General features: G+C 43.4%; 1 protein-coding gene across 2 annotated transcripts in view; it reads right to left on the reverse strand.

Moving 5' to 3' along the window:
* Positions 1-22,150, reverse strand: part of BRSK2 (BR serine/threonine kinase 2) — a gene marked incomplete at both ends in the record, with an annotated part of 307,761 nt that overhangs the window by 98,716 nt on the left and 186,895 nt on the right. For both annotated transcript variants that reach the window (XM_082283910.1, XM_082283909.1), the window contains one exon: positions 5,519-5,604. In XM_082283910.1, coding sequence (XP_082140036.1) covers positions 5,519-5,604 — 86 coding nt within the window. The remainder of the gene's footprint in view (positions 1-5,518; positions 5,605-22,150) is intronic.

Consider the following 22,150-nt stretch of genomic DNA (forward strand, 5'->3'; position numbering starts at 1 on the left):
GCACCCCTTCCCTGGCTTCTGGCCAGCTCATCATCTCCAGACCCACCCTGAACTCCAAACCTCACATGCACTGGCTCCACTCCTACCACTGACTGGCTTTCTTCTGGCTACACATGCTTGTAACTCCAGACAGTCCTAAAACAAGTCAACAGCAGAAGACAAGGGGGTCAAAGTAGCTGGTTACAAATATTTTCCTTAGTTCTAACCAAGACTCAGGTAAAATGCTATTTGCCTTCCAATCTTTTATTTTCTTTCCATGTATTCACAGCATCTGACATCCCACAGCCTCACTCCCAAGGTGCACGCCTACCACAAAATTAATTTTCAGTTCTGGGACTTAGGAGCCACTCTGACTTTCTGAACTCTCCTTCTGCCTTTAGACATGTTTCCCTGCAGACAGACTGAATGCCAAAGTCTTGGCCTACCACTAACAAGAACATGCAGAACCTTTTTTTCTCTTTTCTGCATCCTCTGGCATCTCACAATTAGTTTTCAACAAAAATAAACAGAATTACAGGAAAACCCTGCAGGAGAGGACAGGCAGCACAAAGGCCTCTGCAGACACCCCCAGAGCTGTAAGTCCTCGATTCCTGCTGCCAGCTGATTTTGTATGAGCCAGAAACATGAGTTGTGCACAGGTACGAGGACATTTTAATTTTCTTATCTGGCTCATTGTGATGCACTTTCACCTCTGAAATCAGAAGGTGGTGTGTTGTGTACATTGCAAAGAGATTTGGGCACTTGCCCAGTGATAGCATTGTACTGATGAAAGATGAGAAAGGCACTTCTATTTGAAAAAGGTGCTGAGGAATGCATGGCACATTTCAGAGAGCAATTGTCTGGTGTCCACTCCTCTCGAAACAGATTCCTGCTTAAAATGCTGATCAAGTTGGATCATAGAGATTTAAATGATGCCACAAAATTTGAAATTTTAAATCTTAAATATGAAGATTTGGAAATCATTCAATGTAAATCTACACATATATACACAAATATCTGTAGGCATCTCGCCACAGAAATTTACAGATACAGATGCAGACATCACTGGAGAGGGAATCAAGAAATACCAATACAAACAACTGAAAGACAAGGGCATGGAGTGGTCCTAGTATGTCTTTTTTTTCTATTTTATTTCCACTCCCCACCAAGCCCTTGACGATTGAAACGAAATAGTTAATCAAATGATATCAAAACAGATAGTGCCACCCCTGTTGGGAGTTCTGCAACAGAACTGTACTAGTTGGCTTTATTCCCTCAGGAAAGGGAAATTCCATCTCCTGCGGACTGTAGGATGGCCCTTAGCTTGCCAAGCTAACAGCTCCTCCAACAGTGGGACAGCTGCTTTTCTGTGATCTGAAGAAAAGCTGCACATACTGCATAAAACACAGTAAATAAAATGCAGTAAATATACATGTTTGAGTTTAAGAATAAAGCATAAGACTGCATCCTGGAAAACACCAGAGCCAGTCACTTCACTCATGAAGGACTGGGCTTTGCATGTTTCCTCTTCTTTAATCCTCAACAAGACTGCTAACAAGAACCTCCTGCTCATTCACAGTGGTTGTGCTGCTGACAGTGTAGGAACTCCATCTTCCTCTGCAGTTGCTACACAAACTCTGTGTAGGGTCAACTCAAGAATATACATAGCACAGAGAAAAGAGGATCATCCCCCAGGTTCACGCAGCTCATCTGCAATGCAGAAATCACCAAAGGAGTGTGTCCCCTCCAGTGTGTATTACAGCACGCACCAAAACTTTGTTATTATCTGTTTCTGCCTTGCTCCTTCTCTGCCCCATTCCTGGAAGTGTTCAAGGTCAGCTTGGGTGAGGCTCTGGGCAACCTGGTCTAATCAAAGGGTTCCCTGCCCATGGCAGGGGGGTTGGAACTAGATGATGTTTAAGGTCCTTTCCAACTCAACCCATTCTGTGGCAATTCTATGGTTTGTATTTCCCTAAAATTCAACTGTCTGCACTTCCTTAGTCAAAACAACTGGTGTGCACACAGGTTTTGGTAGCCCATTGATCATTCCCCATACCAGGCCGCTTTGACTCATTTTGATCTTTAAAAAGGGAGGATGCTCCCCCTTCCCGGCTGTTTTGTCTATTGACATTATATGATGGCAGAGAGGGAGGCATTGATTGTCTATAGCTATTTCTAAATTATCTATTACTGTGGACTCCCAATCTTGCTTGAAAGCCATCAGTGTGATCATACAACAAACATTAAATAATTAAACTGTCAGTTATATTGCTCATTTAGCCAACACAATATATATCTGAGGCTGTATATCACTTACAGAGAGCCACAGTGCTGCTGTGTTTTTCCCTAAACACCTAGATGCATAGTCTGCAGTCTTACTAAATAAGACAACTCAAAATGATGGATAAAGAGATGGAATAATAGATTTGATAGCTATCTCCACCTCTCCAACTATCTTGGCAAAAAGAACCCTACCAAAAGAAACAGAAAAAGACTGCTTGGCTAACACACATATGCTAACAGATTTTTATTATTATTTTTTAAAACTCACTCTCAGTGTTAAATAAACTGTGGAAAAAGGATTTGATTCATAGTTGCATTAGGAATCTACTCAACCAAAGCCCCTTGTCACAAATTAAATCATAAACTAAAAGTCAAACATGATTTGTGAAATTAACATTTATCGAGGAAATACTCCCCAGCGCTGCATTGTGATTAGTCTCTGGCTTCTGAAATATCACCCATAATTCATGAGCTCCTCTGAAACCATGCCACTACTGCTAGTGCTGGGATGGCATGCATGATGGAAAGGTGCTGCCACAACCAGAGAGCAATCCCTTTTCTGATGCTGGTGAGAACCAGAGGTCACTGTGTCTTATTATTTGGGAAGGTACATGCATACACGCTTCTCAGCCCCCACTCACTTGTAACACCTCACCCCTCCACAGGCCCTCTCTTCCACCTCTCAGATTTATCAAAGGCCACAGCTGTTTCTAATTTTGAACATGGAGGCTTGGCAGAAGCTCTGCATTGTGCCCTTTCTTTAAAATAGCGACTAATAAAAAATGAAACTTAATTAACAGTCATTGGTTCTTTCAGAGTCTGTGTCTTTCAGCAGAGGGATTCGGTGCCTTTGCAGGGGGATGCAGACAGCTTAATCTTACAGGCAGAGGAGCTACAGCACAAAGCAGACTTAGTGATTGTTCAAGGCTAAATGGTCATTGGCAAAGCAGGCTTTGGAGCCCAATGTTTTTTAGAAGCCAGGATATCCAGACATAGCTTAAAGATATGGGATGCTTTCCTTTTCAAGGTGATTTTCATCAGGAAGATGTTTTCCTGCCAAGAAATGCAGTAATTTTTTTGAAATAATAGTGTAATGCCATCCCTACTGCACGGAGCTCTAGGTATTTTTCACAGGGAGCAAAATAGCCCCCAAGTCTTATGGGATAAAGAAGGGAAGCTCAGCTTCTGGCTTCACAGGCATTCAGAGCAGGAAGAAAGCTTCAGCACCTCTACAGCCCATCCACTTGTGGCCTTTCTTCTGCATGTATTCATACATTGTCACCTCTGCTCAAGTCTACTACACCTGCCTGGAACACATCAACACATCAGCTGTTTGCTGTGTTCATGCAGTGTGTGTGTATACCTAAGATTACACAACACAGAAACCAAGGTCACAAAGAAGAGCATTGCCTCTCTTTTAATCAAAAGAGGGGTCTCATACCCTCTTTAAACAGAATACAGAGAAAATGTCCTCTGCCTCTCTTCAGGATTAAAGGAGAAGGTACTCCCTGTAAAGCCTAATTTCCCTTTGCTGCCCTTCTGCTCACAGAACAGGCTGTGTTAGATCTGAGCCTCCCTCTGTCCTCATCTGCAGCAAACAGGGCTTCATGGAGCCATGACCACTTATGCCACTGAGGACAGAGCATTCAGCACACAGCTCTGAAAACATCTGAGCCAACCTCCACCCAGTGCCTGCACGATTTCTTTCTGGCAACTGCATTCCACCACGGATGGCAGGCTCTGCCTCAAAGGAGGAAGGGGAATCCAAAGGAAATTACTGCCTGCTCTACTAAGCTAACCCTTAGGCAGAGAGGCCTCGCTTCTCGCTTCTCGGAATAGGAATTCATTGCTCCTGTAACAAGACTGGCTGAATAGTCCATGAGGGACTGTTACCTCCATTTAACACACTTTCTTTGGATTAACAGTCATTCCCTTCTTGTGTTGAGACACTAAAAAGAGGTCACCAATGAATGGTAGCTTTTAAAAACTGTTTTATCTTTTTTAACCACTCTCTTCTACCTGTAATAACCTGATAAAAAGCTGGAAATCGCAGACTTCTCTACTGGGTCACCCTTTTGTATTTGGAGAACATTGATCTTTTTCCTGTTGTGCAAAGATTAATGTGGCGTGTTTGTTTGACAACAGATACAATGTATTTAGTGCCTTAAATCAAGCTAAAGTGATTGTCTGTGGACAACATCCCTGTCTGGCACTGGTAATGATCTGGAGAAAGAAAAAATCTTAAAAAAAAAAAGCTTTGCTACATAACTGTCACTGCAGAACCATCAGGGGATTACAGTGGCCCTTAAAACCAAGATCTGTTGCTGATGGGACAAATTTAAAACACTTTTAAAGTGAGAGTTAAGGGCTTCAATGAAAACTATTAGGCAAAGGAGGTTATCCAAATTACCCACTCTAAGTCTGTTACAGCTTTGATTCAAAATTGTTCATGATCTTACAGGTACAAACCTTCCTTCTCTCTTCCTATTTTATAGAAAACATTGGTTTGTCCTCTTTCTTCTATTTTAAGTAGGAAAAGAAACAGCATATAAGTTTCTTATAAGTAAAGGCTCACTCGAGGGAAGATACTGAGATGCTGGAGCATATCCAGGGATGGACAATGAAGGGTCTAGGGCTCAAATCCAGTGAGGAGAGGCTGAGGGAGTTGGGTTGTTTAGCCTGGAGAAAAACAGGCTCAGGGGGGAACTCAGCACTCTCTAACACTCGCAGAAAGGAGGTTGTAGTCAGGTGGGGGTCAGTCTCCCGTCCCAATTTAAAAGTGACAGGATAAGAGGAAATGGTTCCAAATTGCACCAGGGGAGGTTTGGATTGGATATTAGGAAAAGTTCTTCCACTGAAAGGATGGTCAGGCATTGAAACAGGCTGTCCAGGAAGTGGTGGAATCATCATTCCTGGAAGTGTTCAAAAAACGTGAGGATGTGGCACCTCGGGGCATGATTTAGTGGTGAATATGGCAGAAGTAGGTTAATGGTTGGACAATGATAAATTTTCCAACCTAAATGATTCTATTATTCTATGAAAGTACAGAGAAGAACATGAGAAAAGCCAGGGAAATAATGAGTGTTCATTCCTCATCCACATACCAAATGCCACACAGACATCAGCAGAGGGTAAAAACACACCTGTTCCATTCTTTCAGAAATGTTACCAAGTTCCAAAACCCCAATCTCCCTCCCTCCCTCCCTTTCTTTCTCCTTCCCTTCCCCTTTTTCTGGCAAAAGCCAGTAATACCTACAAATATTTTTTATTTTCGTAAACATCATGCAGCTTTAAAACGTGGGGATGTTCTATCAACTTCAGGATGGCTATTTCCCGCTCCACCTGGAAGAAATGAAAAGAAACAGAGAAGATTAGAAGATTGGTCTTAGAATACATTAGATATTGTCACACATTTTCTTCCCATTTATCCATTTTCCACTCCTCTTCATATGCAGAGGATACAGAAAATTGTAACAATGTAGCTTATTTACCACTTACATAATTTACGAAAAATTCAATTTATTCAGCCTCAGCACTCCCTGCCCTGCGGAACCAAAAACCCACAAAATTTCAAGGTTGAAAGAAAAGTCCCAAATCTACCAAAGAAAATTAGCTGTGGGAGTTATATGAGCATTCAAGGCTGTTCCTGCCTCACAATCCAAAGCCAGTGACATGTTCTCAAAGTACAGAAACTCTAAGATGTCACATAGGGCTCTCCTGACCTCCCACAGCCACAGGTGTGGCTGCACTATGAACTGCATACTCAATTAATGTTAGAAAATCCCCATCCTGAAGAACTTGCCATGCATGCAGGGGAGAAGACATAGAGCAGTGTGATTTTATAGCTGCAGAACTGAGGCGCAGAAAGGGAAAGAAATATAAGAAGTGACATAAGAAGCACAAGGCACAACAAGAAATTAAAGCAGATTACTGGAGATGCGGCGTTCAGAGCCTTAAGCACAAGACTGTGTTTTCCCTCAATTCCCAGTCTGCCCAAGGATGGCTACTTCCAAGAGCATGTTTTCAACGCTGAGTTAACAAGTTGTGACTAAGTCCCTGTAATTAGTGCAAGCCCTGTTATCACCCAAAATTCCTATCGTGACCACTAAGGGTATTCATTAGGGATGGAGTCAGTGCAATTCCTCAGCTGTTAGCAAAATTGCTCTGCTGCTCGAAACCACACTGTAACTGCTCTGATTTGACCTAGGCTAAGTCGAGGGGAGTTAATGTAGCACTGTGGAGACTGCAGATAAGTGAAATAAACTCTGCAACAAGACGCAGTCTAAGCATTGCACAGTCGGGCGTGACAAATTTCTAGGAATCCACAAAGGCAGGAAAAAGACCTAAAGAAGCAAACAAGGACAACTAGGTAGGGTTTTTTCCAGTCCTTTAAATAACTGATTTTCCTGGAGCTGCTATACTGACAAACAAACCATGAACAAACCACAAAACCATCCCTTAATGTCTCCCCTGCAGGGATCAGATGAGTAATTAGGAACTTGCCCAGTACACTTTTAGTTCTCAATGTCCTTTAACTTCCTGAGAGAACATCCTCTGCTAAGCCTGAACACAGACAACTTTACCTGAATGCCAGGAAGATACTCTTCAGGAAATTAGAAAGTGGTAGTTTGCAGCACTGCGCAGAGGAGGATTTCCCAGTATGTTGGTTATCACCCCAGATCTCTCTTCCTCTACAGCACCACCACATAAAAACAGTAAAAGCAACTTTTGCACTACATCATGCTTAGCCTTCCTCACATACCAGAATGGAGGAAAGTGTATTTGTACATGTGCCAATCTCAGTCTTTCAAAGACACTTACTGCTCTCTGCAGAGTCAAAAGTCATCTGAGAGACTCCACTTCCACACTTGGGATCTCTGGAAATAGCTCCTTCAGAGAAGTGGGGAATGCATTTAAACATGTATGTATGCACTTCAGCACTGCCAGAACTGCTAGGAATTCAGTGATACACAGTGCTTGACGGTGACAGCTCTGTGGGTGTTAACTTACTCATGACCAGCACTCTGATGAAAGCCACTTGCACAAACAGGAAACAAAAGCTGGGTAGATTTCAACTGTACAGCTATTTCAGCACAAACCCAGGGGGTAGCTAGTTTATTCCATTTTTGCCTCCTCTTCAAAAAGACCTGTTACTCTTCTCTCTTACAAGATATGCACTGAGATTTGCAGAGGGCTTGTTCAGCCCTATAATTGATAAAAGTTGGATTTGCTTCAAAAACGAGGAAAAACAAAACAGAAGAAGCACCCACTATCATAACACTCTTCCAATAGTACTGAGATTCACCATCAGCAACATGTACTGGAGCTGCTCAGAAACTGCAACTCCAATGAAGCTCCTTTTGGATGGGGAAGAACAGGTATTTTATGGGGAATGTGACCATTGCACTAGCTATGACAAGATTAATCCAACCCCAGTCTTCCTCCTGGGGATATCCTGCCTATGAAAGGTAAAATTCCCTGATGATGGGCTGTCTAACAGCATTGGTGACTCACTTCTGAGAAACGCCTTGGTTGGTTCAGTGGCAACCTAAGTTCAGACCAAGTGAGTGATGGATGGCAGCATCCAGTCAGGGTCCTGCTTGGTTATTGTCCTAAAGCATCAGAAGAGGCAGTGACTTATGACTACCACTTGGAGAAGGGAATTCAGCTACAGCACTGCGTGGCCTATGTTTGGTAACAGACAATCAGAGTAGAAAGGAAAATACCTACTTATGACCTACAGATTTACTCTAGGAACCAACTAAAAAGAATTAACCTGAGTTGCTTTTCTTTCCTCATTTGAGGTGTGTGACTGTAGGAGGTTCTATGCATATTTTTAAATTCTTGGGAACTATATCCTAAGAGGAAATACAGTTTTGGAGGTCTCAATTTCAACCAAGGTATGTAGAGAGCATCTGTCTTGATGTGCCTGGCAGCATTTCACTGCAGTGTGTTCAGTTCAGTGGTGTGTTGTCTGCGCCAGTCAGCTTTCCACAGTCTGCTACCTCTTCTATCTGTAAACCAAGGACAAAATTGATCTACTCATCTCAAGTAAGACTTCGTATAATCCTTCAGTGAAAGGGCATTTAGGGAGGAAAGGTGTCATTACTGTACTTCTTTAGTCCAGGACTTTGCCCCACGTAGAGGCACAAGACACTAATGGTTGTATTACTTCAGGATCTAGAGACTCCCAGTTCTCTAGACAGCAGTCTGATAAAGACCATCCTCAAAAAAATCTCATAGCAGTGTCCCACCTCTTTTTCCTTAGAAAGAAAATCAAGAGTTCACAGAAACATGCAACAGACCACCACCCCAGAATTACAACTGCAGTCATTACTGATGGGTGACTCTCCTGGATCCTGTCCATTTTTTAGATCCCTACAACAAAGCCAGTAACTGATACGGGCTGGACACAGACTGTAAATCTCAACAGCAATGTCACTGATGCACGGCTCAGGAAGACCTAGCAGCCATCATGTCACCAGGAAAGGAGAGATATCTGAACTCACTGGCAAAATAAGAGAGGTCTGAAATAGCATGCAGCTTTGCCTTCCCCAGAGCTTTGCCAGCCCCTGGCATGCCTTTTTTGTGCAGCCCTGTGTTTGCAAGCCATGGAATCTGTTCAGCTCTGAGCTGGCAAGGACAGGGGAGAGGAGAAACCCTGCAGGGGTGTTTGCTTTAATGCACATGCAATTATCAGAAAGCAGGGCAAGCTCAGAATAGCCTGTCTAGGGAGGCTGAGTCTGTGATAAACAGGAAACATAGAGAAACATTTGCCTAATGGTTAAAAGAGAAAGGAATAAAGCAAAGCTTTTCTGTTGCACAAACACTGGGTCACATCACAGGGTCCCAACTAAAGCCAGGGTTGCCTCATGCCATGGTAGGCTACTGACTGTGCTTTGAAACGGAGGGAAACAGCTGTGAAAGGCTGTGTGGGGCAAAAGGAGACGCATTGGTAACGTGTAGCTGTGCAGGTGCTGTGCAGGTGCCAATTAGAGGTTCTAAAAATCTGTGCAGGAGGTTGATTTGACAGGATGCTCCAGTGATTCAGCTAATGACAAAGTGCAACACGGGGGCAACGCCACCCTTAGAGGAATCATGCAATACTTTGCATCCCTCTCCTCCATCTCTACTTTGCTCTCATTCTCCTCCAGAGGAAGTCACATCTCTCTGGTTTAAGTCCATCTTGTCAGCAAATATTCACTGGCAACAAGTGCTGTGCTCTCTTTCTTTTTAATTCGGGCACACAGGGTGTTAATTCACTTAGAAGGTAAGGAGAGCAGGTCAAGGGAGCCTGGCATTTTGTCTCAGTGAAGAAGGAAGTTTCCTTCTCTCTTGCATTCTTTTGCTCAGTAGCTATTGGGTCACTCATGACCAATTTGCTCCCTGAAAAATGAGGCTCACAGCTTGTCTTGGGGTGACTTTCTGATGTGTATCCCATATCGCTGCCCTATGCTCAGAAATTAATTATTGTGCCTTTCTATGCCTTTAAACTGAGCCTGAGAGGGGGAAGGAAAAACTGAGCAAAACTTTCCCAAAGCAGTTTGCAGCTTGTTCAAGGTCACATAGAGATAGCAACTTTTTTTTCAGCTGTGGCAGGGAAGAGAAGAAGCATCCAGCTTGCTGTTTTCCAGTCAGCTTTTGGCCAGTTGTTCAGTTTCTTTTCCTCCAGAGAGAGACTGAGAGTTGAATTTTGTTTTTCCTTCCCTGGAATTTCGGATTTTCTCCCTTTTCTACTGGACTGCTTCAACCTCAGAGCACATCAGGAGGACTTTCCACTGAGCACAGAGGGCCTGGCCCTGGGCCAAGTCCCAGCTCTGAGGAGACCAAAGGGAGGACTCTGACATTTTCCCAGGTTTTTTCTCCACAGCAAGAGATTTTATTATTTAACATTATTTGCCTTTCCCGTGTGTTTCTTAAATAAATAGTTTTATCTCCTTCACTTTCCTTCGAGGAAAATTTATTTTTCCCGAACCTGGTGGGGGAGGGGTGGTTGTGCCTTCTCTCAGAGGATACATTTCTAAATTTGGCCAAACTGGAACACAGCTGTGTCATATTACCATGTATTTTATCTACCATACCTGTGCAAGCACTATGCAACAACAATTTCTAGCAGTTTCTCAAAGAACAACTACACACAAAAAGCTGGGGGACAGCAGATGACATTTCTGACTGGAAGCTTTGAAGCTCACCAGCAGCACAGCAGAAAGCCCTCTCTTTTCTCCACTGACATCAGTAGCTCCCATATGGCTCTAAACCCTGGCTTGAGAAGGAATTCCAGAGCTGCAGAAATGGTGAAGGCCAGCAGAGTCCTGCAGGATGCAAACATGTTGTGCTGTTTTCCCTACTCACAGAGCAAAATGGTGCAGGGAGGGTAGGCATAGTAGGTTTTCCTGTGACAATCAAGATCTCTCTAATGTTGTCCCTACTTTGAGGTAATTAATGAAATACTTTTCAGAACTCATGGCTGTCCCTCAGTTACAAGAAACTCATCCAGGACATGACCTTTTCTGAATTCAGAATTCTCTACACTCAGAATGAACTTCAAAGGATGCAGAGATTTGGCTGCTTATCCAACTCCTCAGGCTAGAACTCAGGTTGGAAACCTTGTACCAGAGCACCTACTTTCTCCAGTGTCTGGCCTGCTATGCAGTAATTTGCATTTCCATGATGAGAGCACAGAAAGCAGAGTAAATCACTCTGGTATTTCACTGAGTTGAAGTGGCAAAACCAAAGGCATCTCACAGGAAGAAACTAATATTAGGTTCTCTGAAAAGTCTGTGTTCCTGCCATAACAGAAATATCAAAGCAAAACACCTGGGTTTTATTAATTTGATACTTATGCTTTCATGTTATGTGGGACTGAAAGTTAAAAATGGTGAAAAATGCCTGGCTTTGGTGAAGACTGTCTAGGTCACCTGTTCGCTCCTGCCCATAATCACAGAAATAGGCTACTCCTGAAATCAGAAGAGAACAGCATTAAAGCAGAAATGGCTTTATACAACAAGTAACTGTAGGTCCATTATGCCCTGTAGGGTCATTGCTGCTGTGATAGGACACCATTCCTCCAAACAGATTAGGCCATTACCAGATCTAAGCAATACCAAAACATCTCATGCATTGTATCAGTTACATCCACAATTTATATGGCAACATAAATAGAGTTGAAGTGGAAAAAATATCAGGGTTTAAATGATTAAACATTAAAGTATCTTCCTCTGCAGCTCTGAATTTGGCTGACTTTTTGCTTAAAATGACCTTTCATTACCCTTATCCAAAACTTATTCAGTAGGCTATTATGAATGCAAATGAAGAGCCATGAAAGTTGTGCATCTATAGGGAGTATTTCTTACTGCTATCCTAGCCATTAACCTCACATTTCTGAATATATTGAGCCAGATTCAAAATGTATTGAAGTCAACAAAAGACATCAACTGACTTAAGTGGGATTTGAATCAGACCTTCTAATGATCATTAAGTGGTATCTGGAAGAAATCTTCTATTATACAATTCTGACTAATTAAATGTTTTAACACGAATTCAGGTTTTCTGTTAAGTATTAGCAATTACAAGAAGATTTTACAAAAAATAGATGAATGAGGGGGAAAACTAGACTTAGATCTCCATCGAATCAGACAGCTGGACAATGCTTTACAAAATACTTACAACAAACAGAAAACTACTGGAAAGCTGAGCAACTCCTTATTTTACTGAGGACTCTATTATGGGCTCATCCCACCACAATTTTTGTTTGCATGTGTGCTTCTCAAAGCTATTTCCCCCTAAATGAAAATTAAAATGGGTATGTGTGAGAAGCAAGTGAGATGCATATTTCATTTTAAAATTTGCATGTGCAGATTTCTATACCATGAAGCTTTAGGAGGGAAATTTACTTTCCACAAACTAGTATTATAACAAAACGTCAGTTTCTACTTGTCTTTTTCCAAAGTCCCTTCAAAACTGCAACTCTGAAAGCTCCACTGAATTTCAAAATTTAGCATAAACTCTGAGAGTATTTAGTTGGCTGGAGGGATACTGTTGTTAATTTTCTTGGAAATCCTTTCTGCTGTTGCCGGTGCATCTCCACAACAGATTCACGGCCTGGCCTGACACATAGATTGCAAGGTCTTGAAGGGACAGATCCTACAGGTTATCTAGCCATGGAAAATCCTATCCAGAACGTCATGGTTTAGCTCTGTAGCTAAAACCTGCCGTGCTCCTCAGGGCTCTGCCATCAGTTCCCGAGTAAATATGGCACTTGGACTTATCTGTAGCGTATGCTGCTTTAAGAAGCATCAGGGCTTCATGCAAAAGACACTGATGGGAGCTGACAAGGAGTGGATTTATTCATTCAGCACTTGAGATTATCTGCTGCCTGGTGGTACACAGCTAATGAGTGACTGACACACAAGTCTCTGCCAGCAGTCAGCAGAATAAGCCCCATTCACTGGAAGGCAAACAGCCTCCCTGTGCCTCCTGTTACCTTCAGTGAGTGCCACATCCTGGCTGCCATCGCCGAGTAGTGCAGGACACAGGACACAAACCTGCAGCCACTCTACAAGAGAAATAACCTGATCTTTGACTCGCCTTTCTTTTTCCCTCCTTATCCTGGTTTTTAATGTTAATACCCACTGTGCTTGCTGTAACTCGTGCACCCAGCCTGGCATTTATGAGAAACCCGCTACCCCCATGCAGCAGCCACAGCCAGGTCTGTGTGAACATTGGCAACCACTGCTCCAAAGCAGCACACTCAGTCCCTCTTGTGTGAACAGCTCTCCTTGCCGTGCCACATCTGCCGTGCTCACCCCAAATGTAGAGCTGTAAGTCTAGTTCCCCCTAGCAAGGCACAGAATCAAAGGATCACAGAAAGCTGAGTTGGAAGGACCCCCAAGGGTCATCAAATGCAACTCCTGGCCCTGCACAGGACACCCCAAGAGTCACACCATGTGCCTGAGAACATTGTCCAAATGCTTCTTGAACTCTGTCAGGCTTGGTGCTGTGACCACTGCCCTAGGGAGCCTGCATACAAATGTATGCTGGGCTTGTTTCAGGGGTGTATCAGGCCCTGTGAAGGAATGGAGTGCAATTCATAAGTAATCTTTCCCCAGCAGAAGTTACTTCTTCTGAAGAGAGACGGTACAGCCCTGAAAACTTACTGTCTTGTGGGCTGCTGTCTAAGCTACAGAAAAACAGTCCCTCCACACAGAGGAGAAATAAGCTGTAAAATTAAGGGGTGAAGAGAATTCAGCTTCAAATAATATAGGTGCAGAACTTCTTGTATTATTTGAGACATCACAGATTTATTATGGGCAATACCAAAAACAACACTGGAATGCTGGAGCCAAAGAATGTGTGGAGAATGCAGAAGATGCTGCATCCCATTAAGGAAATATGGGCAAGCATAAAGGAGTCAGTATAGCACAGCACAGCAAAATGTTCTGCCAAAAATATAGTGTGGAGCTTCTGAAAGCATTGGTTGAGGATATGATAAGGCAGAGGGGTTCCCAAGAGCATCTAGGAATGGGACTGAGACAGTGAAGTGATGCTGACAGTACTATGGACTGGATCCTTGAGGGAGTCCACCATCAATAGGAAGAGTAATTTAAAAGCAGAGTTTTGGAAAAGCTTCAAAGGATGAATTCTCTACCATTTCCTATGCATCTCAGCTAGCCTCTTTCTCCCTCTTCCTCTTTTTCTCCATTAGTCACACTGGCCTTGTTTAGCTCTTTGGCATTGTCTTACACAAATGTCCTTTACATTTTCTGTAATACTCTTCCAGAAGCAATCAATGGGATTGCTGCTATTCCCTTCTCTACTTCTTTCCTTAATGGCCATCTCTGGTTCCCTAAGAAGAAATAAGCTCCAGGAGAGGGCAGAACAGCTGGAGCTCTGCAGAGATTGGAGGCAGAATGCCAGACTCCATCCCTGCCTTGCCCTTCTCCACAACAAGCCTAACAACATGATTAATTTCAAAGGGTGGAAAACAGATAATATGATTTTTGTTGTTCTGCTATATTCTCCTGTCATTCACTTTTGGTTGCCCCTTAACTCTTTAGATAAATATTGGTATGTATTTGTCTATTAGGATCTCATTTTGGCTGAATTAATAGACTTAGTGAGATACTAACAGCTGATGTGGAGAAGGGATTCTCCAGCCCAGTAGTCCCTCACAGCTGGCAGTGACAGAAGCAGAGCCTGAGCCAACCCATAGCTCACCCCTTTGTTTCCAAAAGACAGTGTTGAAGCACAACTGCACCTCCCAGAGGGACACTATCCCAGACAAACAGCAGCATGGACCTCATCCAGGAACTGTGAAAAGGCAAAGGGCAACGCATGTTCACAAAGTTCATGTTTGCACTTCACTTTGCACTAAAGAGGGAGCCTCGAGGGGAGGCCTGGCAGCTGCAGGCAGAGGCATCAACAGCTAACTTCCTGCCAAGCTGTGGAGCCAGCGGCTGGGTACTCAGGGAGGCCAAGCAACCCTCCAGCCCAGTTCTTCTGCCCCAGCAGGTCGGCAATGGTTTCTATCACCCTGCAGCATAAATAGCAGCTCCTGCCTCACGTGCACCAGCTCTACGTTAGCACTTCCATGTCCATTCCATCTTAGAGACACCGATCCCAAGAACTACTTATTCTTATCTTTGATAGGAAATCAGTCTGCTTTGTCCATAATTCTGCCCCGAGTGTGTCTCTCTAGGGACATGACCATATCTGGTGTATCTCTGTAATGACACGAAACAGCGCTTCGGTTCCAACCATCCCTGCCCACTGGTCTGGATGTGGGATTATAATTTTTCATGCAGACACACCTCAACCACAAGCATGTTTTTTCACACCTTGCAAAACAGGGCTGAACAATGTGGGAAATCAGCAGTAACCTCTTCCTATCTTCACCTATGGGCTACCTGTTTGGACATAGCCAACAGCAGATGAGCTCAAAGCCTGTTCTCTCAGCTCTTTGGTGACTCACACGACAAAATTAGTGGCCTCAGCCTCAGTTCCAGGTCAGGAGTAAACTACTGGTGGACAGTAAAATGGCTGTTGTAAAACTTTCCCCTCCCTCACCTACTGCACCTCAGCGTCGAGAAAAAGCTTTCAAGATGAGGCTAACCCTGACACAACAGCTTTGTCCGTGGTGCCTGTCACTTCTTCCATCACATCAGGGATACAGCAAAGACAGCAACACTGTCTGGGAGCTTTCCATTGTGGTTTAATCTTCAAAAGAATGACTAATAAGGCAGGAATTGAAGTACAAAGCAAGAGGCAGAAAGAGAGAGAGAGAAATAAAATTGCCTATTTTGCCTCAGTCTTGAGGCTGCCTGTGCTCACTCCCTGCCTGTCCTCAGGTTCAGCCTGCAACAGAAGACATTACAGCAAGACTTGTACTCCCCTCAGTGAAGACAACATCTTCCTCTGTTTTGTACAAGCAACAGAAGCTGCAGAAAATTAGTCGATTGCTGCCATCAGCAACCAGGATATCTCACAGCTGGGAGTTAAGAGATCAAAGACAGCAACGAAGGAACATTTTGTTTCTCAGTTATTTTATCTCTGCGCTTCTCATATCCTTCTCATCACACACCAGTCCCTTATTGCTGGAGGTGATGATGACATCTTGCACACTATCAACATCAATATCAGGATCAAGAAGCCTCTTGGCAAGCAAGGTTTACAAACAACATTGTAAAGATAGTTTCTCGAGCATCTCAAAACAGGCGATAGGGATAATTCCTTCTCCACATTGTCTGAACCTACTTAGGAAATGAGGACTTAAGACACCTCTGGCCATATCCAGCATACACTCTGGAGCTGAATACAATAATTTTCCACATCTTCATTATCTTTTCCAATACATTATTCAGTCAGGTCAGACTTTCAAAAGTACTTGGCATTGGCCAATCTCTTTATCTCAGTGTTCGTGGGACTCTTACTACTAATTGAGACCAGAGCCAGGAAGTAATGATGGGCAAATTCCATCTTTTAGTTCTAGGTCTCTAGAGATGGGTTTTATAAGATGAGGCCTGCCTTTCTATTTATGAATCTATGCCTCAGACATTACTTCTCAGATCCTGCAGTATTTCAGAGCCTTTCTGAGTTCTAGTGATGAATCCTTCAGCTTCACCATATTAAACCATAGCCAAACATATTCCCTACCCTCAAAAGGTCCTCTTTTCCATATAGTGACAATCACTTCTGCAGTATGGAAATCTTCTCCCTTTAATTACCCGTGTCACTCCAAAACAGCCTATGCTCTTATGACATGTTGTACTGCAGTGCCGATGCACCCACCAACACAGCATGATTGCATAGAGATCAGGAAGAGCAATGAAATTAGGCATTTTAAATTTGAGAAGGTGGTATTTTATTATTTCTGAAGAAGCTGTGGTTGTGCATCTTCAAAATAGTCAACTTAGGTGCCATTATTTGAGCCTCTTCCCATTCCTTTGTATCTGTCCTGTGCATCACATCTAATACAGAGTTCACAGCTGTTTGGCTTTTGATGAAGAGCAAAGACAGGATACAACGCTTTGGTACGTCAGGTGACAATGCATCGCTAAAGAAAGTGCTAATGACTCAAAAATTACATAGCAGAAGCAACAGGAAAGTTCCAACGTTTAGCAAATTAGCTTAATTCTCTGAAGATGACGGACGTGGATGGACATGCTTATTCCAGTTATTCCTGCAAGTGGCAGAGAATGCATTCCAAAAAAAGATGAAAATTTGAAAACTGAAATTTAAATCATATCACCTTAGGCCTGTACACCTTGGGATGCTTTGGCACATATACAGGCATCCTGCTTTCACAATCTAATTCAAACTCCCTTGCTCTTGCCAAATACTTAAGAAAACACTTATATGTACAGATTGAAAAGTGCTCACAATTTGCTGAGAAGATGGCAGGCTAAATTTGAAACCAGCAATATTTGAAATGGACAGCTGGGCTAGATCTACCCCCCTCCCACCCCAACTTTTCAGTGTTTTCTGCAAGAGATCACATTATCAGGCAGCTGAACCTTGTTCCCAGATGTTTGGAACATGTGAAAAACAACCTGTGAATCGGGGAGTTTTCCAGTACTCAGCATTACGGTCACAGCAACATTTTGGAATGAAAAGGCAAGGGATGCTGTTCATGTCATCCTCTCTCTACAGAAAGGAAAACCAATTACATCTCTTTATAGGAGATATAATTAGCTCCCTTCTTTCCAATGGAGAAAGCCTTTTACCCCATGAAAAGCTTATACTGCCTTCCACACAAACACAGGACAGACAAAAAAAGCAACCAAAATCTTTCTGAGGTGGATGCCATGCTGAGGAAACCCAGCTGTAACCTCAGGTATGAGGAAACAGTGCCTGTGCTGTGAGGTTCACATGTTGAATCCTGGCTTATGCAAACCTATTTGTGAGGCAGGTAGCACAGAGATGCTCTTCTTGCACCATACAGAACTCAGTATTTCAGCAGTTGATAAGGAACTGTGGTGATTTTAGGAGGCCATCCCGCTTCCCTGCAGAGGTCTACATAACCATTATACAGAGTTTTTCCCTTCCTTGGTGACAGTCTTACTCCATCCCAGGTGGACAACTTGAGGGTTATCTACAGTTTTGTCCTGTCCTTTGGTACAATTCTGCTGCCCACATGTTCTTGTATTTAGAGTAGGGCAATGTTACACATCCAAACTGGGAGCCTGTTCTTTATTTTAGAGTGGATTCCTTATGCTACCACAGAAGCCCCATTAGAACAACCACATTCTGTGAAATCCTAGAGATTGTGAAAACCTTTTTTTTGACTATTCCTCTTCTGGCTTTGCATTCTTATTCTTGCTAATGCTTCCAAATTGTTAACCACTTTTTTCCTAAGGCAGGAATGATTTCCTGGCAATTTTCCACACATTTTCCATGTTCCCTTCAGGATGGCTGGGGAGTTGGAACTTGTAGAAAATGTTTTACTTCCATTTCAACAAAGTGTTTGAAGTGCAAGCTTAGTCTACACCACTACTGTATAGTAATAAAAGCAATAAAAGACGAAGAAGTGATGAAAGAAAGTGAGAAAAAAATCACCTTGTAAGTTCTAGCAAACCTATAGGAGAGTAACACATTTAGTTTGAAATGGTGCCCAATGTGAATATGTTTGGTGGCCAACCAGAAAGTGGGGATAGTCTTTACTTCTGACCCATTAAACATGCATTTTGCACAGCTACTTTTTTGAAGAGATTCCTTTGGACATGTCTTCATTTACTGTCATCCCTCTTCCTTCTATGGGAACAGTGACCTGTTTGAGAAACCTGAGATGTCTCCACAGGCTCTCCAGGCTTGCCAGGATCCCTGGAGCACTCTTGTGTCTCTCTGATCTCTTATCTTTCTCATGATCTGCAAATAATCAGTCACATAAAGCCCACAGGAGAGGAGGCTGCTGCCTACCTACTGAGGGTCTGAGTTTGTCAGTTCTACCTTCAAACAAATGAGCAAAGCTTCACTTATGGAAAATATATAGAAGTGTAAAGCTCTGATACACTCTTATTAAGGAAACATGAAGCAGTTCTTTATATCTGAAAGAGGAAACAAGCAAAAGAGGAAAAAATCAAACAGTCCTCCCTTAAAAGTGTTCTGAATATTTTCAAATAAGGCAGTGTTCATTGGAGAGAGAAAGAAAATGTGTAGTGGATAGCTGTGTCCTCTCTTTGATCTTAACTATAATGGCTCTTCCTCATCCTTTTCCACGAAAAGTGTGCGTATTCTCCAGGACTCCAAATGGAAGTCAGCACTTTAATGGGATCACTCTGATGGTGGCCTCCTTTAGACTTGAGGATACACCTGGACACACAATTTGCAGCAAGTTTCCTTCTTCTGGGAGAAGTGTCTGATGTTACAAGAGAACCCAGGACCTCAGAGGTGACACAGGACTGCAAGAACCTACAGAGGGCTTACATGAATGAATGAGTCTGAATTTCAAATGTAGGCCAGAAGCAGCCCGCCCCGCCTAATTTTTTCTCCCTCGTACTGTTTATTCAACCAAAAGGATTTTCAGATGACCTGAGGGGATTGCCTTCACGGGTGAGTGTGCATTTTACCAGAAGTCCTATTTGGCAGAATCACTTTTATTGAAAGCATTTTGATTCTGTTGCTCCCGCCACGTGCTGCTTTTCTTGGCCTTCTGGCTGTCTCCAAATCCTGTGTGAACTTCCCTTTCCACAGCACACCAAGGATCCAGCAGATGCACAAACTACGTAGTTGAACAATCACTTTACGCCTCAAGCACTGCCAAACAGTTTCTTGTGCAGCTTAGGGGGGGCATGTATATACTGCTGCTCTGCTACGGAAAACCAGGGTGCCCTTCTAAAACAGCTTCCTTTTCGTTGGAATACCACCTGCATTTTACAGGAGTGATCCTGAACCAGCAAAACGAATTTTGCAAGGGGTTAAAATAGGAATTGTATTTTATTTTTAACTGAGGTTGGAGAATTTCCTTCCTTCCTTTTTCCTGTCCCCTTATGACACCTCTTTAAATAGAGTTGCTTTCCCCTCGCCCAAACCCACCTAATGCCAAGGGTCAAGCTATGTTTCTTGAGTCCTTTGTTCACCTACACAGTATGGGGGCGTGAGATAAGTCCTTGCAGAAGCCACCAACGATTAAAACATCAGCACCACTAAGAGCAGCTGCCTTCTGTGCAGTCAGCTCTCTGTAAGCCACCCCCAGTCCTCTCTCTGCCGTATCGGAGCAGCCCACCTCTCCCTGGGGGATCCCCACAGCCAGCTCTGCAACGGGCCTTGTGCTCTGCTCCTCACATCCAGCCTCCCTGCTCATTAATCATTTGGGATGTGACTGCTTCTGCCACAGCTGCAGACACCTAAAGACTGAGGATGTTGTCTCCTCCTTGCCACACAGGGCTGTTCTCCCTTCCCCAACTGCTTTTAAAGAGAAACATCCTTTTTATTTCCCTTTTTTTTTTTTTCTTTCTTTTTGGTTTTTTTTTGGGGTGTGGGGGGTGGTTTTTGTGCTGCAACAGAGGAAACAGAGGACCTCAGAAGCAGCAAAAAGAGTTGTACTGCATTCCTCTCAGTGGCTGTGGCTGGCTTTCGATTATGCTGACATTCCAGCACGGTCAGGGCACTAAAACATATGCCTGGAAGTAACCTCCCATGCAAAAGGCCACTGTAATTCTTGCAGAGTTGGACAAAAGACTCCGTGCCAGTTTCCTACCCAGGTATGTCAGGGACACATGTAAGTGCCAGCTCTTGGGTGAAGCACAACTGCTATTCCCCTTCAGTCCCTTTAGTGCAAAACCATGGTAATCAAAACAAAAGTCAGAGCATTTGTGAGGCTCCTCTATCTTTCCCTTAGAGAGAGGTGACTTTACTACCTTTAATGCAGCAGAGAGACTTGAGAAAGCTGGCTGTGCCCTTCAAGCTACTGACAAACGTAACTGCTTGGCAAAATGCACTATGTAATACTGAAAGGAAAGTCCTCTTACAGTAATAGCTTTTCCAAACCAGAGATCAGTCACCAGCTAGAACAGGACTGCCAAGCACTTCCAAAATGTGAGGCACAATCCCATTTTTCAACTTACCAACAGAAAAATGAGGGAGCTTCACAAGACCTGATGTGCTGGTGCAAAACAGATGCAGTGATGTCAGAGCATCTATTCCCTCTGCAGCACTGGCTGAGCACAAAAAACAACCCCGTCACTGTCAAAGATGACCCCTTACAATGTGGTTATTTTGTCCTGCAGGACAAATAGCAGGAATCCAGAGAGTAATTAAGAAAAAGAACTGCTTTCCACAGACTCCCAGGGCAGCTTTGATGCCCTTGGGGCACTTCTACCTTCACACAGGACTTGGCCAGCACATCAGTTCCACTTAAACCTAGCGAGAGAGGATTTAATGTTTCTTTGATGGTAACTTCCACCTGAATCCCTTTCCTTCCCTTCAGTGACACCCCTCCCCACTGCCTGCCCCCTCCCAACCCAGAGCAGCTCTGGGAGTGGCCAGGTGCAAGGTGGTCTATTCAGGAATGATCACCATCCTTTTTGTATTTTGTTCCTTTGTCCTTTCCAAGCAAATTATCTGCGGGACCCTGGAACAAGCCATCACTTCAGAACAGTGTCACTATCACGTGGACAGCAGCCCCAGGACCTGCAGGACACATGTGAGCAGGCAGGCTGTGTTAGGAAGCATCAGCACTGGACACCTCACTGGCACATCTTCCTTACCACGGACTGCTGTCAGGCACTGCAAAGCTGCCTCCTGGTGCTAAGGTAACCTGGATCAGACCCTTGATACCTGGGAGCATCCTTTTCATTCCCAAGAAAAATACTCTTCAAATTGGAGCACAGGGATTTCCTTGCATTAGAATTAAGGAGCTTTCTGTCTCTTCTTAAAGGAGTTTGTTTTTTTTCTTCCCAAAATGCAACCATTATAATTTTTTTTTTTGTAAATCACCATTGAGAAACACTGAAAAGCTTTCTGTAATACTTCACACAGTTAGTATTTGCTTCCCACTGGGAATTCATGTGCTGTCAGTAGAAGCTTCACCAGATGCTGACAACTTCTCCCATCAGGAATGCCCTTGAGGAAGGATGTTTGCCCTGTGGCAACTCTCCTGCAGGAGCCAGCAGCAGGTAATGCCCACAGTTTCAAAAGGTAATGTTGGGTTGTCTGCAAGTAGTAGGGTTGAAGTACGCTGGTGGCAGATTTTCAGCTGCTGAACTACCCACAGTTAAGCTTTTAAGAAAAATCCCCTTTCCAGTGAAGAAGAACATAAAAATTAGATTTCCAAGTTTTTCAGACATTACAGTGGACTGGGTTTAATGAAAATCTGGTCTGAGGATGGAAGTTGAAAAGTCCTTTGAAAAGTCTATGCCTACGCCTGAATTTTGAAGGTGGTAAGAGGCTGCTG

The sequence above is a fragment of the Coloeus monedula genome (genome assembly GCF_965178545.1).
Source record: "Coloeus monedula genome assembly, chromosome: 6".
Taxonomy (NCBI): domain Eukaryota; kingdom Metazoa; phylum Chordata; class Aves; order Passeriformes; family Corvidae; genus Coloeus; species Coloeus monedula.